Source organism: Ruditapes philippinarum, unplaced genomic scaffold (assembly GCF_026571515.1).
Source record: "Ruditapes philippinarum isolate M1 unplaced genomic scaffold, ASM2657151v2 ctg2104_1_1_1_1, whole genome shotgun sequence".
In the NCBI taxonomy this organism is placed as follows: domain Eukaryota; kingdom Metazoa; phylum Mollusca; class Bivalvia; order Venerida; family Veneridae; genus Ruditapes; species Ruditapes philippinarum.
In genome coordinates this window covers 42,536-66,052 of record NW_026860666.1, presented here as the reverse complement: position 1 = coordinate 66,052, position 23,517 = coordinate 42,536, and the positions used below count along the sequence as shown (strand labels likewise).

At 32.7% G+C, this 23,517-nt stretch overlaps 2 protein-coding genes across 2 annotated transcripts in view; one reads left to right on the top strand and one right to left on the bottom strand.

Annotated features, from left to right (window-relative positions):
- Window positions 1-3,678: 3,678 nt before the first annotated feature.
- LOC132712982 (arylsulfatase J-like) lies at window positions 3,679-13,488 on the top strand. Its single transcript, XM_060695423.1, has 9 exons — window positions 3,679-3,766; window positions 4,050-4,425; window positions 5,535-5,718; window positions 6,224-6,402; window positions 9,419-9,533; window positions 10,816-10,911; window positions 11,223-11,472; window positions 12,032-12,183; window positions 12,948-13,488. Exons 1-9 carry the CDS (start codon window positions 3,741-3,743, stop codon window positions 13,181-13,183), a joined length of 1,614 nt encoding a protein of 537 aa, XP_060551406.1. The 5' UTR covers window positions 3,679-3,740; the 3' UTR covers window positions 13,184-13,488.
- Window positions 13,489-14,252: 764 nt separating this feature from the next.
- The window catches only part of LOC132712975 (uncharacterized), a 30,097-nt gene continuing 20,832 nt past the window's right edge, over window positions 14,253-23,517 (bottom strand). Inside the window, 10 exon segments of the mRNA XM_060695417.1 lie at window positions 14,253-17,471; window positions 18,043-18,139; window positions 18,479-18,658; window positions 19,380-19,509; window positions 19,971-20,114; window positions 20,674-20,876; window positions 21,479-21,635; window positions 22,381-22,501; window positions 22,955-23,106; window positions 23,401-23,517. Coding sequence (XP_060551400.1) covers window positions 17,372-17,471; window positions 18,043-18,139; window positions 18,479-18,658; window positions 19,380-19,509; window positions 19,971-20,114; window positions 20,674-20,876; window positions 21,479-21,635; window positions 22,381-22,501; window positions 22,955-23,106; window positions 23,401-23,517 — 1,401 coding nt within the window. The 3' untranslated portion in view covers window positions 14,253-17,371.

Sequence of the window (23,517 nt, the reverse complement as noted above, 5' to 3'; positions counted from 1 at the left end):
AAGTGTTTATTATGTATATTTGTTTTGTTTTGTTAAGTGTTTATTTATACCCTTATGATAGGATGGTATCTCTCTGAGGTATGTATTTACCAGTAATATCCTATTAATTTTTTAAATTTAAAGGACATGTTTGAATTTGTGTTTAATAAGTGGATTAGTATTGTCCTTTTATTGCCTAAAATAAATACTTGTGTGGTAATAATATTAGTTTATAAAGTTTTTGCCAATGACATTTGACCTGTTTTTTTTTTACTTATTTGTAACATTCTGAAGTACGCAATGGGCAATTTTCCCCCAAATTTGATTTTTGAAAAAATTTGAATGGTATTATCCATGGTTATTAAACAGACTAACCTCCAATAAGTTTGGGTGGATTACTGCACGGAGTTTTGACACGACGCATCTTTTTAAAAGTACTGATATATTTACTGATATGAGGCCTTGTTAATTCAAAATTTCATACTAAATGTAGCAAGGGTGTATTGCGCCGTCTTTGCATAAAGAAGAACACTGACGATGTTTTTATTAAGATGCCGTCCCTTTATCATAGATATAACCATGACGTCAATGAAATGTACATTGTTGCACTGTGTATACAGCTGACGACGTTTACAGCTTACGGAATAGCGGTATCGTTGATCTGAACACAGTTTACAGCTTATACCGAATACACTTTAATCCGAAACCAGCCTATACCGAATACAGCTTACTCCGAAATCACCTTATAACGAATCACTTATGACGTATACAGTTTATGACGTATACAGCTTATACCGAATACAGCTAATACCGAAATCAGCTTACTCCGAGTCTCCGACAACAGCTTTTACCGAATCACTTATGACGTATACAGTTTACGACGTATACAGCTTATACCGAATACAGCTAATACCGAAGACAGCTTATGACGTATACAACTAAAGCCGTAAGCTGTTTACTTCAAGATGCTGGGAAAATCACCGTAAAATAAAGCTCATTTTTTGTAAACTTACCAAAAAAGAATAGTCGTTTTCCCCTTTTAAACCCCCAACAAGACTACGCCCAAAAGCCCCAAAGACCACATAAACGCTGCCCACTACGACCCCCGAAATGACCAATTTTTTTTACGAAAATCACACGACAAAAAATTTGACCCCGAAATTTAACGACTTGAGGACTTCGAGTAAAAAGGTACGGGCTACGAAAAACGACAAACCCTAACCCACAATTTTTAGTACGGGCATTTTGCGTTTTTGCGGTCATACAACTATGATTGAATTGACTATTTAAATCTATTACTAGTATTATTGATACGAGTTAAGTAAAGATTACGGCAACGACTATGATTTTTACGACTATGACTGCAACCAACAAAGTACCTACACCGCCTGATACCTCACTTTCCATGTTTGAAAATAAATGATGATAAAGATGATGATAATGACGAGGATAATGATGATGAATCTGCCAAAAATGAGGATGATGAATGATAATGGTGATGAATTTGATAAAAATGAGGATGGTGGAGGCATTTAATCATTTTCACTGCTCATTTTAAACGTTATTCTGAGTTATGCTAATTATACCCTGTACACTTTTGAGCACATATTTTATATACCCAGTATACTAGGCGCGCGAATTATTTGACGCTGTTGAAGTTAATTGTTTTGTCTGGGCTTGGAGTACATGATCAGAGACAATTATATCCGGCGTATGGTTCCATACATCCGGTGTACGGTTCCGTACCGTGTTTACTTTTGTATAACTTGCATTGGTAACGTTCAATAACCTACAAAAGCTTTTTCATTACAGTATGCTTTATAATATATAAAGCTGTTAACTATGTCATTAAATGCATACATGGTAGGAAACACATGTACCACATTTACTTTACAGCTCGTTAGGTACGATGTATATGAAAAATATTTGTCTGTCACAGCCCTCACATGTGATTATTATGGTCTAGCTTACTGAACACAGTCGATTATAAAAAAAATACGGGATAGGTATCGTATTGTGTTCACCTGTTTATTTTTTTTCAATGATTTTTGCTAAAACTACAGTAGTTTTGATTAAATGTATTTTTCGGCAGAATGCCGTCTGATTTCACCTTGACTTCCGCAAGAAATGAATATAGGCAGAATTTTCATTGGTCATTTTAACACTAATAGCCTGTTCGATTGATACTTTAAAAGAGCTACCGTTATAGGTAGAGGTCTGTTCGATTGCGCGATGGCAAGAAGTGTTGAAAAAAAAATAAGACAGAATAAATATAAAAACACAATAATGAAATTTTCTAGATGTTTCTAACAGCTTTTCAATAAATATATGAAATTAAATACGACAGATCGCCTTTTTGATACTTTTGCGTTCGATTGGGTTTCTCTTCTATGCTGTTCTAGTCAATATATTCTCTTCTCGAACCGGGCATAAGACGATTGAAACGAACTTTCGGCTAATTTACAGTTTCACAATTCTACATGGAATAGGTGTACAGTATCTACTAAATCTTTGTTTTATAATAAATTCCTATTCAAATCAAATTCCATTTTGATTAAAATCAAATAATGTAAGTAATATTGTTTAAATCTGAGTAACAATTAATGGGGAAAAACATTGTGGGTAAAAATGAACTGAAATAAAACTATTGAGGACGAATAAAATGTTCTGTTTGTGGTTAGCATGGTAAGCAGTAGCTTATCCTATGCAAGTTAACAAGTTTGACTTCGGCCGAGTATCTTTTTAAATATAAGATACTTCTTGTTTCATATAAAATGATCTATTCCATTTAAACATGCTCCACCATAGCAATTGTAGGGCGATCTTAGTGATCTTTGGTATACATTGCATATTAAATGTCTGAAATGCTCAAATTTTCCCATAATAAAAATGGGAAATCCTTAATCGTCTGACATTGTGTTGTTGTTGTACTGTTTTCATTTTCCTTATTTTCCTGATGCGTGGTCTCAAATGGTCAAACTCTAAACAAAGTTAATACATACAATTGATGAAAATATGATCTTAGCTTTATTGATAATCAGGGCAGGTATGGGCGAATAGGTACATCTTTGTTTTTATCAATTTTGCAGAAAAAAACGCATCCTGCTCGGGCAGAAGCAAAATTGATAAAAACAAAGATGTACCTATTCGTACCGACTTTAGCTCGACATCTGGGAAAGTTTTGCTTGGTTCCGGAATAAGTATATCGCAATACGGTAAAAATAAATGCTTTCATTTGAAAATTGTTCATTATTGAACTTAAATAACAAGATGAAAATTGTACATTTACTGCACAAATTGCACATTATTGACATTAAGAACGAAATGAAAATTGTACATTATTGTACATTAAGAACGAAATGAAAATTGTACATTACTGTACATTAAGAAAGAAGGTAAAATTTAACACATTGCATTAATTAAGGACGAAACGAAAAAGGTACATTATTGGTATAAAGATTTTATATTACCGTACATAAATAACAAAAAGAAAATTGTACATAACTGTGTATTAAGAACGAAATAAAAAAGTACATTAAGTACATTAAGAACTAAATGAAAATTGTACATTTAAAAACTAAATGAAAATTGTACATTATTGTACATTATGGACGAAATATAAATTGCACGTTATTGTACATTATAAAAGGGTACATTGTTGTTCATTAAAAATAAATGAAAATTTCGATTTTCGTATACTTTCAGCCTTGGAAGCTGGCGTCGTCACTAACGTCGTTTAACGTTGAGTGATATGAACGAAAATGAACAGTGTATGTGCAATGAAGCGGTATGTATAAAGTGTATCTCATTTTATAACATTTCAATTCGGTTTCATATGTATAAGATAACAGTTAAATTTGTTTTAGCATGCAATGATGTGTGCACTTTGTAAAGTAATAAATATATCTAGTTTTTAAACCGCTCCTGACAATCATAAGAGTCCGGGGACGAAACCGCAGATTTTGGAACATATTTCCAATTGTGAAACGCCGCGATTTGCGGACCCGTTCCAGAGCACCTATGATGACAGTCACTCGCATGTTATCGATGTTTTTCTGTTTATTCTAAAGAACGTTCAAGACCAAACATATCTTGCTTTCGCTGATGGCTGTGCAGATTCTTGTCCTTGTATCCATCGGCTCAGGAGTACTCCAACTATTATTCTCACTCGTATCATATTGTGAAGATCACAAGCAGCCTTTGAGATCAACGTGGAACACACCATCTACCAACATTCGTCACGTGACACAGTTTAACAACACACGTCCGCACATTATATTTATTCTAGCAGACGACCTAGGATATCGTGACGTCGGCTACCACGGCTCCAGAATAAGGACACCAAATATTGACAGACTTGCTATGTCCGGGATAAGATTAGAGAATTATTACACCCAGGCAGTGTGTTCTCCAACACGTGGACAACTACTCACTGGAAGATATCAGGTATGTTTCCTAACATGTGGTCAATTACTAACTTGTAGATATCAGGTATGTTTCCTAAAATGTGGTCAACTGCTCACTGGAAGATATCAGGTATGTTTCCTAAAACGTGGTCAACTGCTCACTGGAAGATATCAGGTATGTTTCCTAAAACGTGGTCAACTGCTCACTGGAAGATATCAGGTATGTTTCCTAAAACGTGGACAACTACTCACTGGAAGATATCAGGTATGTTTCCTAACACGTGATAAACTGCTCACTGGAAGATATCAGGTATGTTTCCTAACACGTGTACAACTACTAACTGTAGCTGGTAGAAATCAGGTTTCATAGGTATCATGCTCCCTTACACGTGGTCAGCTACTCACTGGTAGATAGCAAGTATGTTTCCTAACACGTGGTCAGCTACTCACTGATAGATATCAAGTATGTTTCCTAACACGTGGTCAACTACTCACTGATAGATATCAAGTATGTTTCCTAACACGTGGTCAACTACTCACTGATAGATATCAAGTATGTTTCCTAACACGTGGTCAGCTACTCACTGATAGATATCAAGTATGTTTCCTAACACGTGGTCAGCTACTCACTGATAGATATCAAGTATGTTTCCTAACACGTGGTCAACTACTCACTGATAGATATCAAGTATGTTTCCTAACACGTGGTCAACTACTCACTGATAGATATCAAGTATGTTTCCTAACACGTGGTCAGCTACTCACTGATAGATATCAAGTATGTTTCCTAACACGTGGTCAACTACTCAATGGTAGAATTTCGTCAGAATTTTTCATGGGGACAAGAGTGTAACGGAAAAACACATTATATCCATTCTAGGAGAAACAATAAGTTCTTTTACTCACCAGGTGAGGTAAAACACACATTAAATCCATTCTAGGAGAAACAATAAGTTCTTTTACACACCAAGTGAGGTAAAACACCAGTTCACAATGGATATCAGTTAAAATAGCCCCGTCCGAAAGACTGCATTAGAAAAGCATTTGATCGAACTGGCGACATTGGGTTTGTACCACCCACTGTCGCCTTTAACACTACCCGTATGAGCACACCGAGTTAACTCCCATCAAATTATATATTCATTCCAGATACATACAGGGTTCCAGTGGGTATTGTGGCCTGCCAGTCCAAGGGGTTTGTCATTAGGGGAGACAACTATTGCGGAGAAGCTTAGAGAGACCGGATATGCGACTCATATTGTCGGGAAATGGCACTTGGGTTATTTCAAAAATAACTATTTACCAACGAATAGGGGTTTCGACAGCTTTTTCGGTAACTATCTTTTCTGTTTAGAAAGTCAGTTTAGTTTATACTTATTTATTTTAGTTCGATTGTGTTGGAAGTTATAAACAACAGCTTGCCCCTGGCGGGGATTAACCCATGCGGACAGCAATCGCATTACGAACAGAAAGAAGTATGATGAAATATTACTTATTTTACTCAAGTATTACTTTCAAAAAGATACACAACATAACAAGTTCTTTTTGGCGTTTAATAACTAGGGTTGTTAAATAAGTGTATCATAGATAAATCATATTTATATCTAATGTACGATTGTATCGTCTGCCCGGAAGTTTGACCTATCAGTCTTTCTCATCATTTTATCAACTTGTGCTTCCATCGAGAAAACTTTGACACTTTATATCAACCAAAGAATGTCCTGTCATATCGCTGATTTCAATAATTTCATGTTGTTTTTCTCTCTTTTTGATGTGGAAGGGGGGGGGGTAATAAATTTTAAACGATTCTATAAAATATAAATATGGAATAATTACAGGATTTTTGGCGGGACATGGTGACCACTATACACATCGAGCGACGTTTAACAAAATGGAGGGGTACGACTTGATGGAGAATGATAAACGTGCCGACATGTCCAAATATAACGGAACATATTCTACAACACTTTTCACTAATAAAGTTAAACAAATCATTCAGAAACATAACCCGGAGAAAGTAAGTTAAATAACATAATCTTGAAAAGGTAACACGGTAAGTATAGAAATATATTCCAGACAAGGTATGTGAAGAAACGTAATCCAGACAAGGTAAGTAAATTAACATAATCAAGACAAGGTAAGTATAGAAACATAATCAAGACAAGGTAAGTATAGAAACATAATCAAGACAAGGTAAGTAAATTAACATAATCAAGACAAGGTGAGTCTAGAAACATAATCAAGACAAGGTAAGTATAGAAACATAATCAAGACAAGGTAAGTCTAGAAACGTAATTAAGACAAGGTAAGTCTAGAAACATAATCAAGACAAGGTAAGTATAGAAACATAATCAAGACAAGGTAAGTCTAGAAACATAATCAAGACAAGGTAAGTATAGAAACATAATCAAGACAAGGTAAGTCTAGAAACATAATCAAGACAAGGTAAGTATAGAAACATAATCCAGACAATGTAAGTCTAGAAACATAATCAAGACAAGGTAAGTATAGAAACATAATCAAGACAAGGTAAGTATAGAAACATAATCCAGACAATGTAAGTCTAGAAACATAATCCAGACAATGTAAGTCTAGAAAACATAATCAAGACAAGGTAAGTATAGAAACATAATCAAGACAAGGTAAGTATAGAAACATAATCAAGACAAGGTAAGTCTAAGAAACATAATCAAGACAAGGTAAGTATAGAAACATAATCAAGACAAGGTAAGTCTAGAAACATAATCAAGACAAGGTAAGTATAGAAACATAATCAAGACAAGGTAAGTCTAGAAACATAATCAAGACAAGGTAAGTATAGAAACATAATCAAGACAAGTAAGTCTAGAAACATAATCAAGACAAGTTAAGTATAGAAACATAATCAAGACAAGGTAAGTATAGAAACATAATCCAGACAAGGTAAGTCTAGAAACATAATCAAGACAAACGTAAGTCTAGAAACATAATCAAGACAAGGTAAGTCTAAAAACATAATCCAGACAATGTAAGTCTAGAAACATAATCAAGACAAGGTAAGTCTAGAAACATAATCAAGACAAGGTAAGTCTAGAAACATAATCAAGACAAGGTAAGTCTAGAAACATAATCAAGACAAGGTAAGTATAGAAACATAATCCAGACAAGGTAAGTCTAGAAACATAATCAAGACAAGGTAAGTCTAGAAACATAATCAAGACAAGGTAAGTATAGAAACATAATCAAGACAAGGTAAGTATAGAAACATAATCAAGACAAAGTAAGTCTAGAAACATAATCAAGACAAGGTAAGTAAATTGACATAATCAAGACAAGGTAAGTATAGAAACATAATTAAGACAAGGTAAGTCTAGAAACATTAGCAAGACAAGGTAAGTTTAGAAACATAATCAAGACAAGGTAAGTATAGAAACATAATCAAGATAAGGTAAGTTTAGAAACATAATCAAGACAAGGTAAGTACAGAAACTTTATCAAGACAAGGTAAGTTTAGAAACATAATCAAGACAAGGTAAGTTTAAATACATAATCAAGACAAGGTAAGTTTAGATACATAATCAAGACAAGGTAAGTCTAGAAACATTATCAAGACAAAGTAAGTCTAGAAATAATAATCGAGATAAGTAAGGCCTAGAAACATAATCAAGACAAGGTAAGTATAGAAACATAATCAAGACAAGGTAAGTTTAGAAACATAATCAAGACAAGGTAAGTTTAGAAACATAATCAAGACAAGGTAAGCCTAGAAACATTATCCAGACAAGTTAAGTATAGAAACATAATCCAGACAAGGTAAGTATAGAAACATAATCAAGACAAGGTAAGTCTTGAAACATAATCAGACAAGGTAAGTATAGAAACATAATCAAGACAAGGTAAGTATAGAAACATAATCCAGACAAGGTAAGTATAGAAACATAATCCAGACAAGTTAAGTATAGAAACATAATCCAGACAAGGTAAGTATAGAAACATAATCAAGACAAGGTAAGTCTTGAAACATAATCCAGACAAGGTAAGTCTAGAAACATAATCAAGACAAGGTAAGTAAATTAACATAATCAAGACAAGGTAAGTATAGAAACATAATCAAGACAAGGTAAGTGTAGAAACATAATCAAGACAAGGTAAGTCTTGAAACATAATCAAGACAGGTAAGTATAGAAACATAATAAAGACAAGGTAAGAATAGAAACATAATCAATACAAGGTAAGTATAGCAACATAATCAAGACAAGGTAAGTATAGAAACATAATCAAGACAAGGTAAGTCTAGAAACATAATCCAGACAAGGTAAGTATAGAAACATAATCAAGACAAGGTAAATCTAGAAACATAATCAAGACAAGGTAAGTCTAGAAACATAAACCAGACAAGGTAAGTCTAGAAACATAAAACAGACATGTTAAGCCTAGAAACATAATCAAGACAATGTAAGTTTAGAAACATAATTTAGACAAAGTAAGGTAAGTCTTGAAACATAATCATGACAAGGTATGTCTTGAAACATAATCATGACAAGGTAAGTCTTGGAACATAATCAAGACAAGGTAAGTCTTGAAACATAATCAAGTCAAGGTAAGTCTTGAAACATAATCAAGTCAAGGTAAATCTAGAAACATAATCAAGACAAGGTAAGCCTAGAAACATTATCAAGACAAGGTAAGTCTTGAAACATAATCAAGACAAGGTAAGTCTTGAAACATAATCAAGTCAAGGTAAATCTAGAAACATAATCAAGACAAGGTAAGCCTAGAAACATAATCAAGCTAGACAAGTTAAGCCTAGAATGGGAATTGAGACAAAGTAAATCTCTAAACAAAATCAAGACAAGGTAAGTTTGGAAACATTAAGTAATTGTAGCTGCTAAATTTCGCTCAACATTATGAATATATATAGTATAAGCGAACAACCGTTAAATATGCTTTATAACCTGCTCAATATTTATATTTCTTATGATACTTTTGCGTTTCAAAGAAAGACTTTACTTATCTTGACATACACAAATACATTTAACGTTATTTTGTTTCAGCCATTATTTATTTACCTACCTTACCAAGCAGTACACGGACCACTTCAGGTACCAGACAAATACATAAGAATGTATAAGAACCCTTTTGTAAATGAAACCAGGGAAACTTACGCAGGTATGTTAGTAACGTAGCAGAATACTTCCGACACGGAATTTACATAGTTTTTGATGTTGTTGATGTTGTTACTGTGCTTTAACGGTAGATACGCTGTATTAGAGTGCTTTACAGACTAATATTTAGAAATGTTTTATTGGCATAGGTAACGTAGATGATAATGTGCTTAGTTGTAACAAAGTCCACGTACTTTGCCTTCGGCAATCGACCCTATATTGTCGTTGGCTGCCTAATTTTGATTACAAAATATGAAAATATCTAAAAACTAATCAATACAGTTGAAATTTTCTAACTCAAAGAAATGGTAGTTCTTTATTCCCTGCGGTCTGGAGACCGCAGGGTATTGGTACGCGTTTAACTTTTGAGGCATGGAGGAGCACGTGACCTGATTTCGGTACATGGAGGAGCATGTGATCTTTAAACCGTATATGATTGGTTAATTGACCTTTTCGAAAACCCAGCTAAAAATCGTTTGCCGGTACGTTACGGATTTACCTGTAGGGAATTAGTCCGAATTATACCTAATTGAGAACAAAAATCTATAACGTGATATTTCTAATTTTCTATAATTATTTTACCGATTAAGGTGGAAAAACTTCTTGAATGATGTGTTTGAAAATTATCAATGTTTCTTTAATATCTATCTCAAATTTTACAAACAATAAATTGTTTATACTGAAAGTCTACAAAATTAAAATATTCGTAGTGGCATCTGCCATAATAAAAGAGATATTTTCTGCGTAAACTTGTGTGTTTTTTGCTCGGAATTATTCATAAAATGGTAGGCCTATTAAATCATTTTCTTAAAAAGAAATAATTGTTTTATGTTCGACCTTCTCCGGTCTTCAACGGTCACATGCAGTTTCCAAAGACCTTCTTCTATATTGTTCGATTATTGTCAACTATATTCCTGTTACAAACGTTTATTTATCCCCCCCTCCCCCCAATTAATGTTGAAAATAGTTAAATGAAATATCTTTATATCATTAAAAATGTTCACCGCAGGAAACCATTTTACTTGTATAAATCTGGCATGGAAATAATTTAGAAAAGTAAATGTTTTCGGTCGTAGGCTTTTTGCCATCATTATTCCGTTATTTGCCGGAATTGTAATACAACATTTTTTTTATTCAGAAAAAAAGAGAAAAAAAAGAAAAAAAAGAAAATTGGTAACGGTTAAACAATGTTTACCACGGCCGATTATGTTTTAAAAATTACTTCTTGCTTTGTTTAAAATGTAGATAAGAATTAATAAACTAAGCGTATATCATGTTTGTTTCAGGAATGGTTACATGTATGGATCAAGGTATAGGGCAAATCGTTAAGAGTTTGAAAAAGAAAGGCATGTGGAACAATACTCTCCTTATATTTTCCTCGGGTATACAACTTTGTGTTTATCTTTTAATTTCAAATTTACAGTTGATTTTGTTTGTTTGATATTAATGGACAGAATTGAGAAAAGGCGCTGAATTGAGTCATGTACATGCAGTCTATTGGAGCATCTTCTAAGATATGATAGCTGGTAATATTATGTTATCAGGATAAACTATTAATTACGTTATTTTCTCTTCCATCGGCTGTCGACCTCTAGAATAGAACATAAAAGATAAACATAAGTAAATACCAGTTCTGTGTTGGCTATTGACTATGTTAACTATAAGATAATCATTTTTTTTAATCATATGATAGATAATGGTGGTAAATATGAAGCTGGTGCCAGTAATTTTCCTCTAAGGGGAGAGAAATGTGACATGTGGGAGGGTGGAATACGTGTACCTGGTTTCGTTCATAGTGAACTGATAAATAAAGAAATGGCTGGTACCGTCTCAAATGAACTTATGCACGTGACGGACTGGTTCCCGACATTGCTTAGAGCTGCAGGTGGTACTATTAATGGTACGAAACCGCTGGATGGATATGACCAATGGGAAACTCTCATGTAAGTTATTTCTTGTCTAGTCTTAAAAGTGATAAAAAAAAGACAAAACTTATAGTCTAGTGAGTTTGAAGTACCCGAACAGCACATTGTTCATCCCGATAATCAGGGCTTGTTGATAATGACAGAATCTGATGATAATAACAGGTTGTCAGAATAAAAAAATACCGAAAATAGCGCAAATGTTTCTACTTTTATCTTTTACTTTAATATGTAGATTTTAATTACGTTTTTGATCGAAAATGTCTTAGGCAAGCATTTGCAAGACAAAATATTTCTGGAATTTATCACCTACATCAAGATGAAAACCACCAAAGAAGGTAAAATGTCGGCCTATCGCTCAGAATTACATTATCGAGATACATACCATGAAACAGTTATGAAATATAAACTATTTACTTGCTGAATTGATATTTTTAACAATATAACAAAGCTTTATTCAAATTTGTTAAAATTAAACAGTGCTTGAGAGTGCCGAATATTTAAAAAAAAAAGGTTCTGTTGAATCAAATTGCTCAGATATTACCATTAATTATCTGTTTTTATGTTTTACAATAATCAGGTATGGAAAGCCAGGTCCACGTACAGAAATTCTTCATGACATATTACCATTAAACAAGCGTCGGATAGACACACTGTATGATAATGTTTTAAATTCAACATTCAGGGCGTCAATTAGGATTGGAGATTGGAAACTTATGAAAGGACACCCAGGTATTTTAACAAGTATTAAGTGTAGTCATACCACGTGATATGTGACGCGAAAAACCTCAAGAACTCCTACTGTACTTTCAAATAATTGAAATTTATGAACAGGGAACAGATTTTTACTGTATTCCATTTGATATGTAAATGAAATACGCACAGCAGTTCATTTTAAAATGTTGCTTATGATACCTTAATCTTTAATGGGTGGACTAGCTTAAAATTTGGAATAGTCCATTTAAGGATTTCAATATCTAAATACGAAAATTAAGCTATCAACTTTATAGTGTCTAGTCAGACCGTATAATGTCCTGACTAGCCTGGCTTTATATTGGCGATGAACGCTAATCGATTTCGGTCCCAAAAGAATAAGTTTTTAATCAAATAGCAGACAATTTTCGTTGATGTTAAAATGACACAAATTGACACTTGGTCATTCAATAAATACCCCCCTTAAATTACAATTCATGGTAAATTGGTATTAAGGCGTCACCAGTTCAAGATGTAGCTAGGTAAGCGTTGGAAGTGGAATTTTAACTTTCCCTGAGAGGTGTAAGACAATATCAAACCAAGACAAATATTCACACTTGACCTCTACTGTGTCTTGTATAATGACGTCGACTGATTTTGCGTTGTTGTTGTTTGTTGTTGTTTTTCTTGATTGAGCAGTGGTGTGATAATGACATAAAAGTCGTCCTTATTACCAACCTGTCTCACAAAACATTGTAAAATTCTTTCTTATTTACTGTACATATTTTACGTTGATATAACAGGTTCAACGACACCAAGACGACCAGACAGAAATTTTACCACCAATGTATGGCTGTATAATATAGCTAATGACCCGGAGGAAACTACAGAGTTGTCGGACTTGTATCCGGAAAAAGTCCAAACTATGTTACAACGGATAGAGTATTACCGGAAAGGCATGGTTCCCTGTCCATATATAAGAGCAGACCGCCGCGCAGATCCTAGACGTCGTCGTGGATTTTGGGAACCATGGCTATAACACGGGTCTAAAGATAGAAAATTTATATCAAATGTTCTTTCAAGTCAATAAATAAGATACTCTTATTATAAATCTATGATACCTAACTCTAAACAACAATGAAGAACAATTGTGTAAGAATGAGATTTAATATCTAAAATTATGACATTATGCTCACATCTTTTTGCTGTCCAATTGAGTTACAGTAGTAATATATTTTGAAAAGATTGACTACTAGTATTATAATGCTGATTGATCAGTATTTGATAATGAAAAATGTAAACGATGCAATATAAAAACTACCTTATTAATAAAAAGACTGTCACTCTTTTTTAAGAAAAAAAAAACAAACAAAAAACAAAAACACGATACATTCTGGATAATATGTACTTAAAGTGTCATTGGTCACATGAATTCTTGGTAAAATATAGAATTGAACACATTTCATGTTATTTTTTTTACCTGTTCACTGATATTTTACACTAGAATGTCACTTTAATCGACTGATTTCAACAGCAATGTAGTTCTAAAACCATTTACAATTTCAAATTGAAAGTCCAAAACGTTTTCAGAGAAAATGTATTTAGTATCTATTTGATTTTAACTGTTTATTGTGTATGTAAGCAATTTAGTTCAAGAATTTGCATGGCTCTCGATAAAATGGCGGGAATAATTCTCTTACCATGCTAGCATCTTAAAAGAACTTGTCAAGTGTGAATCTAAAATAAAATTTCATCACATAAAACGAAAATTCCAAAATAAATACCGACTGAAAACCAAACAGTGAAGAACCACGATCAGACGACATTAGGCCAGCACTGATCGCTGGGGCATACTCGGTTGCCACTAGCAACTAAAGATTAAATCATCACGTTTAGTCAAAATGAAAATAAACGCTTCACTGTCGAATACTTACGCAAAATGAAATTTAGACAATAATTGTTTACAAGACTTAAAAACTACTTTATAGTTCAATCAAGTCTAGAAGCCACTGTTCCATTGGTACAAAAATATAGATCGAATTTTTCCATCGGACGGACGGGATACAGTGAGCGGAAAGCTCATGTGGTACAAATAAAATAACAAGCACATTTATTAAGTACCTTCGTTTTAATGTCTTTAAGTAATATGGCACATATTTCTGTATATAAACATAACAAGGAAACATTAACAATTGTTCTTACAACGGTTGCATTAAAATAATATTCAAAATAATAATACATAATGGTGAAAATACAAACATAGTTTTGTGAACACAGATATATATAAAAAAATATTCTCATTAATTTGATTCTATTTTATTTTGTACTTTATTCAAGCTTTGAGGATTTCGAAATAAAATCTGCCCTCCATTTCTTGTGCACTAAAGAAAATATAAAATGAAAATATTTTAAGGTACGAAAGACCGGCTATGGCTTCTGCTATGTGCATTGGTGAGCGGTAAAGAATTAGCACGAAACTTTCGTGTATTTGAACTTATAAATAAAGTTTATAACCGACTTCTCTTTTAACAATTCATACATGAACCCCTGCTAAAATAATTTGATTCTGACAGATAAAACAATTTTATATTCCAGAAATGTTTAAAGGCTCATTACACCTCATAATGAATACGACGTTCCTCTTAATAAAAAGGCAAACCCATGTTTTAAATAATATTCTGATAATAAAATTATTTGCAAGCGAGGTGTTATTATATGAAGAGAGAAGTGTTAAATGTAAAATAATTTCTCATAAAATTTCAAAACTTAAAACAGTGGTATTTTATGTTTCATACAAAATACTTAACCACTATAACTATATTGATGTGCAAAACAGCATAATTAGTTTCAATTGTATATTTCCAGCGATTACATTTTCTCCTGAAATGGTGACAGAACACTAAAAATCAAAAGTTTTTGAAAAATAACTTTTCGAAGGGCTTAATAAACCAGTACATTTGGACATCAAATTAAATGTTTATGTATTTAAAAACATTGACTAGTATACGTAACAGCTAGTTTATTAATATATTTACAATGTTTTATCGTTAGTTTTGCATCCCATAAAATTTCAACATAACCGTGTTTGGTGTGGACAGTAACTTGCACTTTCCTGTACCGTCCATGAACAGGCTCTATCCAACTGAGTTTGCAACATTTTTAAATGTACCGTTTCGGACGTTCTTCAGAGATTTCTTTTTGCTCTGTTTTATATGAAAGATATCAAAGAAAGGCAATATTTCTTTTATTTCAACTAATACTAGTTATAGAACCTATAAGGCACATTTTAGCTTTTTTTTTAAATAATCTAAATATAAGTCAAACTGTGCTTCGATCCTTCATTTATCAAGATCACAGAAAAAAATCTATAACATTAAATGTCATCATAACGTTGGCCAAATAGGGAGTAAAAGTGCTAAGACACTTTAAAACTACATGCCTCCAAATGAGCCAAATATTTTAAGAAAATGATACTTGAGAAAATTGTACTAAGATTTGAAGAAAGATTCAAGATTCTAGTAATAATATACATGTTATGTGCGTTTAACGACCGTTTTTGAAGTATTTATCACCATATTTTTACTGCGTGAATAACGCAGTAATGGCTATTTTTGCATATTTTGACCTTGTTTATTTTTGGTAATTAACTTGGATTGTAAGGGTCTTTGCAATGTGTAAATTACTTTCTTCGTTCACTTCACAATATCTTACTTAAATTTTCAAAACCTTTTTTTCATGAAAATTATCATGAATCTTCAGGCAGGCTGATTTAACAAAATGGCACGTATTTGGCAGAGAAACTGTCAACAAAAACTAATATGTTGACATCTTTCAAGAATTATTTACAGAGATAATGCAGACGACAAGTGCATCAAATACATTCATGCATCATATTGGCAGCCGGTAACTTTCTATTTTAAAATATCACGTTTTCAAAGTTCTATGATTTTGAAAATATAAAAATATCTCGGATATAAAAGTAACAGTATTGTATCAACAGCTACAACTATATAACAGTCGTTGAAACAGGTAAGTCTAGATCGAATTTCAGTCTGACAACGTTTTATACCCAAAAATGATAAAAAAAAAGGATTTTAAAAGAACGAAAATAAAGCGTTATTTTAGGCGACGAGAAATTTTTTCTCCGAACCAGAAAAAAGAATTGCGTAGGGGCAAATTTCGTGAGTCGGTGGCGTTACTGCAAACAAACATTTTTTATGTGTGGCCGTGTCGTCTGCCTACTTTTAGCATTTTAGTACAAATTAAGTTTAATTCTAAAATAAACTTAATACAATTCTAGTATGAAAGCAAAATCCCTCATATAAATAAAGGACAGGTTCAAGGTCACAGCGTGACAAGTCCGTTTTACAATTTTAACATTCAAAATACTAAAGGAGCTTTCTTAGAAAGCCTAATTTGACAATATAGTGTACATATTTAATAACAATACATGATAACCCGAAAATCAAACAGGAACAATTTATTACATGTTATCAAGTTTTAACTTAAGTAACACCTAAAAACAAATTTTAGAAACAGGAAAGCATCATGAGAAACTTTGTATTTTTGGTATGCTATATATATTTACAGTGTAAGTTATTGACCTTTTTTGATACAATAATAATATGGTCCATTTTTAATGGTAATATTATGCAACAAAGGTCATATAATCTGTCAAAAGTCTTTATAAAGAATTTATCATAATGCGCAAGTGCTTTCTTTGACCAAATAAATAAAAGTCAAAAAGATTTGCAACAGCTGTGTATATTTCCATTGTCCAATCAAAATCATCGTTGCAAACGTATAAGCAATACATCTTCATATACCCGCAGATACTGAACATAACGGATTTAAAATCCATTAAATGATGTTTAAAACATGTTGTTTTTTTTTGTGAACTGAGGTTAAAGTCGAATACCCGCTTTATTTAGAGTATGTTTTAACTGTAAAGAAAATTTGAGGAAACCCATAAATATCCAAATATTTAAAGCAGTTGAATAAAGAGAACACACATTTTTACTGCCACAATAATAAACATTTAAAAGAAAATACTGAAGCACATAAGCCATGGAATAATAAATGTAGAAATGTTTGAAAAAGCATTTCATGTTTTCAAAACAACAATGTTACTCAATTAACAAAAATAGACATCATACTGCTTGCGGAACGCTGAAAGAACGTTGAGCACGAAAGGTCACGAGAAGGCACGAGAAGACACAAGAAAATTTCAACTCTCCCAACTATCCAGACTGTCCTGGCTTTCATCTTCGTCCTTCTTTACCTTCTCTAGTAACTTTGTAATGAGAGCAGTCCAACCAGTCTGGTGGCTAAAACAAAATCACAACATTAGTTTTAAATATAACACTGCCACACTAAATATCTTGAATGGACTTGTCCATCTTTCAATTTGGACCAGACCATTTATCAGTTCATTAGATACCGAATAGCGAATAGTGTAGACCATGATAACGTGGCTTGAAATCATTTGACGTCATCAAGCTTAGGGTTAAACTATTATGCGCATGCAGGTATATATAAATTAACGGAGAACAAAAAGTAAGCGGACAGATTCGCGTGACCACGCGCCGTTGAGGCACATGCTATGCGTAAGTCAGGGCGCAATGTAAAAACAGCTAAATGCAATGACAGCCCATATAGCCCTCGGACCTATTAAATCATGCGGGCTCGGGCGCTAAATAATGCGTCCTCATGCTTCTGCAGACAATAATGCACGAAAAGGGTGTGCATTATACATGTATATACATGTAGCTCTACACAATGTTTTAGTTTTTACTGGATTTACAGTCTGTCTAGCTCTAAGTTTCTAAATTAATGGCCAGTGCAAGTAGTTATTTGCGTCAACTAAAGATTGAAATATTTTAAAAGAAAGGCACACACCTTGCTCCACATCCCCTACCGTTGTCCCCATCAAAATATTCATAGAACAGGCATAAATTCTTGAAGTTAGGATCTTTGGCATACAACTCTGATTTACCTGTCAAATAATAATACTGAGTTATCTAACATTTTAAAGAAACAGGAATAACATGAACGTAATAGGAGAAAATCGAGAATATCTAAACCTGATGCTATAATATCAAGAAAGATATGTGCAGGGATATAAAAAATAAAAGCACTACAATTTTTGATCAACTATTTTTGTAACATTACAAGTGTAAACATCAAATATGAAAATATAAAAATCAATGTGTACAAACTATTTTTATCAGAAAACGAAGAAAGCCAATGTTTGTTAATATAATAAGGGCAAATACATGTATACTTAAATCAAATACAAATTTATAATAAAAGAAATTGGAAATAAAGAAATTACCATGACAAGGGCGGTAACCCCTCGGGTCCGGTCTAAACAGATTGATTAGTCGGGTTTCAAGTTCCCTAGCAACGGATTTAAGTCTCATAAAGTTACCAGAACCAGTCGGACATTCAACTTTTAAATCTTCGCCATAAAAATAATCAAACCTATGAAGATTCTCAATAATGAGATAGTTCACTGAAAAATAAGGAATAAAAAGTTGAACTTAAAGGCCGATTATGCCTCAGAAATTTTTTTATCTTTATTTCTCAAAAGCTTTCTAATTTTCTTTTATTTTTATAGTATCAAAACAAGTAAGCATTGGCCAATTACCAGAACCATCTTTTTTACCTGTTGCTTTTTGGCAAAAAGTACAGTTATAGTGATAGTGAATTAGTATTTTGTATTGAAGTTAAAATAAAACATTGGTTTACATTTTGCTACTTTTATGACAAATTATTTCACATTCCTTCAAAAAACAAGCTAACATTCTCTACAACCATTATTAAAGCATTATAAAATTCATGTTTGCTCTTTTTAAAGAAGTAAACATTTATTTGTTTATGAGGCGAAATGTGCCTTTAAAAGCTATACATAATTACATCACATTATTTATAAATAAGCATGAGACTTAAAGCAAGTAAAACACGGTTTAATGTTAAATACACGGTTAAAGAATTCATACATTTAGACTCAAGTCTATTGTAATATGATAAGTTATTTTATATTTTCAATCTAGTTACAGTCACTGGGCATCATGTAGAAGATTGTGTATTTAGTATACCGGGAATTTACTTGCCACAACTATTCGATTCTGTTACACTAAAGACATAAGCTACGCATTTAATACAAAATTAAAGAAATACCAAATAAAACAGACACATTAAAACTAGTATAACAAACAAATGTTTGTACTCACTTGGTAGCCAAATTGGACCTCTCCAATTACTATTACCACCGAACAATTTAGTCCTCGACTCCCCAGGTTCATAGCTTACACTATAGGTGTAACCTCCAATATGTAAATAGTATGGATGTTCTTCATGTTCCTTAAATACAAAATAAACATAGTATTTATCAACAAAATAAAACGATAAGATAAAAACAGAATCATCAAGTGAGCACTATGTGAGGTTGATATTTGGAAAGTCTCGCAGATTACCTATAATTAACTTATAATGGTATCAAAAGCATAGAAAAAATTTTATCAACTAGGTATCTGAATTGCTGCCTTAATCTAGAAAATTAAGATGTGATCCTCTTAAACCTCCAACGCTTTAATTATCAGCTCAAAGAAATATTGCCAAACAATCACACACAAAACACAAGCCAAATACATTTTAGACTCGCTGACCTCGGCCATTAGCCCATCGGCATCCAGCCGGAAATGGAAGTGCGAAAAGACACATGGTTAATAACATTCCTCCGAAAATGAGCAGAAAAATTTCAACTGGTATGCCTTGGAATTGCTTCCATTAAAATCTAGATAATGATGTTTTGTGTTTCTTACCTTGGACAGTGATCTTATGCCGTGTGGTGACAGGAACTGTTTCTCGTCTAACATATGTTTTAAAATCTGTAGAAGCCTTTCTTTGTTTAATACTGACAGTAAGATTGAGCCCTCCTGGTGTGTCCCTCGACTCATTAGTGAAATCTACCAAAATGCAAAGATCATAATCATACGGGTGATGATAATCGAGAAATGTCTCCAATTTCTTATTTAAAAATGACGTAACCTTCATATACGAGTACAATGTTAACAGTACAATGTCAACAGACTATTGTTTTGTTGTACTTTTTTGTATTTGTAAGAAAATAAATCATCAAAAACGGTATGTGCCTGTTTATTTCTACATTATATTTCTAAAATGCTCAGTTTCAAAAACAAATAATAATTTGTAACTTATTTTTAGCAAGACGGAAAACACTTTTAAAGATTTAAGAACATCTCCTCTTTGGTTTATACAGAATTTATTCTGATGTAAGTAAGCTTTATGACGCACATCAATCGTTCTGACACAATGAATATAATCTATGTCAAGAAAACAACACTTGTCGATATTATTTCAGAGTGAGATGCACATGATGATACACACGATTATATTTTAATATGATCATAATCTCAATGATTAATGTATATGTATAATGATTTATTAATAATAAAATAATTATGTAACAATATAAGCGTGATTGTAAGAAAAAAATCTGTTTACCGATTTCTTTAAGTCTTTCCTATTGTCCAGGAACCACTTTGTCCTCTTAGCAAATCCTGGATGTCTTACAAAGTCCGAGTCTTTGAGTACCAGCGTACAGAACAACGGAACCATCCCAACCATAGATTTAATTTTGACTGGTTGACTACAATGATTGTTCCTCACGTGATCATAGTAAAACCCGTCCTCTTTATCCCATAATCCTTTAGTACAAAAATAGTAACAATACGTCCAACAATCCTTTAGTACAGAAATAGTAACAATATTGAGAAAAATGAAGATTTTTTGCAAAACATGTAATTGAAAAAACAGATAAATCGAATCAAATAGTTTCATGCCTGTTCTGTTGAAAAAAAAACACAACATAAATGATAGGTAGATCCAAAAAGAATACAATGCTATATTTCAATATGGTAGTTACAGCTTATTCTGCTGGTATAAAGGGAATCCCTTACAATATTTTCGATTATTTCACGGGTTCAAAACGTGTCAACTAAAGTGGTAAAAACACTAGCATATATATTTTTTAAATTTTAACCGTTGCAAAGTTGTAGTCCGAGACAACTGATATGTGCGCACAGACGAACGGACAGCGCCAAAACATTTACCCCGACACTAATTCGACGTGGGATAAAATCTTTACAAGAAATCGTTATTGTTTTCTCTTAAGTGAAAGACAGACATCGCATCAAGAATTTTAAAATAAAGATAATAAAACATGTCTATAACTGGCATAACATTTTATATGTTTCCGATGACACTATATATAACAAGACAAATTTCACATCAACATTCTCACTCTTACCAACTTCATCTACATTATTCATGGCGTCTGTGATAGCAACAAAATGCTCGAAGAACTTGCTGGCCATGTCCTGGTATATTGGTTCCCGCTGTGCCAGTATCAAGCTAATCTCTAACATTATAGAACAGAAAAATCCCATCCATGCTGTTGCATCCGCCTACAACGTTATATTTACACATAGTGATAATTACTACACTTTATAATAAAACAATAAAACAATGGAAACTTTGAAATAAACAACTTATTTCAAATTATTCATTACTTCAATAGTACTCGTAAAACGTTGCGTGTTTCTCGTCTTTCCACATATTTTTTTTTACATAAACGAAGGGAACTTTTTTTATTTGTTTACCATTTTCTGAAAAAGCATGAACCCAAAACTTGCGCCGTAATTTTGCTCACTTGAAGAAGTGATCTTACTTTCAAAAATATCAACCTCCTAAAATCTATTTATGAACATGGCTGAACCTACCTGGGCTAAAAATCCACCTGTAGGTACCATTTTCTAAAAAAAGTATGAACCAATAACTTGTGCCGAAATTTTGCTCACTCCCTTTTCCTGCATTATTATTTTTATTGCGTAAAATAACCGAAAAGAAAGAGTTAAATGCTTTATGCTCAAATTAGGTTTAGAATTGCAAAAAAATCTTTTTACAATTCAATTCTGCATATTTTTGAATTTTAGTTTGCATATTTTCAGTTTTAGATGCCCTGGCTAATATCTTTTTCTTTGTTTACGCTTTTGGAGTTCCTTTCATTTACCAGTACTGATGTCAATGAAATTATTCTGGGTCTTTTACTTTACCAATACCAAGAGATATTTAATCATTTTTTGAAGAAGTGATCTTACTTTCAAAAATATCACCTTCCTAAAATATATCTATGAACATGGCTGAACCTACCTGGGCTAAAAATCCACCTGTGGGTAACGGTTTTGATCTGTCAAACACCCCTATATTATCTAACCCCAGAAAACCACCAGAAAATATATTCTTGCCTTCAACGTCTTTACGATTTATCCACCTTCAATAACAATGTTATATATATTAATTTCCAAACAGTAAAAAAATATCGAAATATTATAAACAAAACAAACAAGGAAATGCGGCGTTAAATTAACGCAACCCCAGACGACCTAGCAACAAGGACCAGCGGCCAGGAGCCCAAGAGGACCTTAGTTGCGACTTCAATAGGGTAATTTTTATTGCATACTTAGTTATAGATATCATATAAAGACATGAAAAGTTCATGTTCAAAAATAGAAACAACAACAACAACAAAAAAACCCCACAAAAAAACAGGTTATCATCACATCAGTTACTGTTTTATATTTAAAGATCTCTTTTATCAAATTTACCTTCCTGATTTAATTTTATATCACATATAGATCTACAATATTAAAATATATTGTAATATATAAGTATTTATTATTATTTTACTACTTTTGACAAAAAAGTAGATTAAAAATGTTCCTACCATGTAAAGTTAAGAACTAATTTGTGGAAACAACGTGCTAAAAATTGCACGTCACGTGTGCCCTTTAACCCGGAAGCTTTGAACACTTTGAGTACTGCGTACGCATGTACCGGCGGATTGACGTCATCGAATGAAAATTCATACGCTGGAATCTGTAAATAAAGACAGAAAAAACTCTTTTCAAGAAATTATCATTAAAGATTTCATTCACCGTGCTTGTTTCTTTTACACCCTCACATATAAATCCGTCCACAATAAGAAGTTGTTAAAATTGAGTTAAAAACATGAAAGCGGCAAAATAGCAAGTTAAATCAAAAAGTATCTCAGAATATTAAAATGCTTGATATGTTGATAACAAATAGCCTAAAATTATAAAAGCATTGAAAAGTACCAGAGGTAATTGACCTAGCCGTTACTGTATGATTGACAAAGAACAAATAACAAACCTGTCCATTTGGATGCATGTACCACTCTCTGAGAAGAAGGACTAACTGTGACTTGGCAAACTGTATATCTATCATAGACATTGGAATCATGTGGAAGGCAAGGTCCCAAGATGCGTA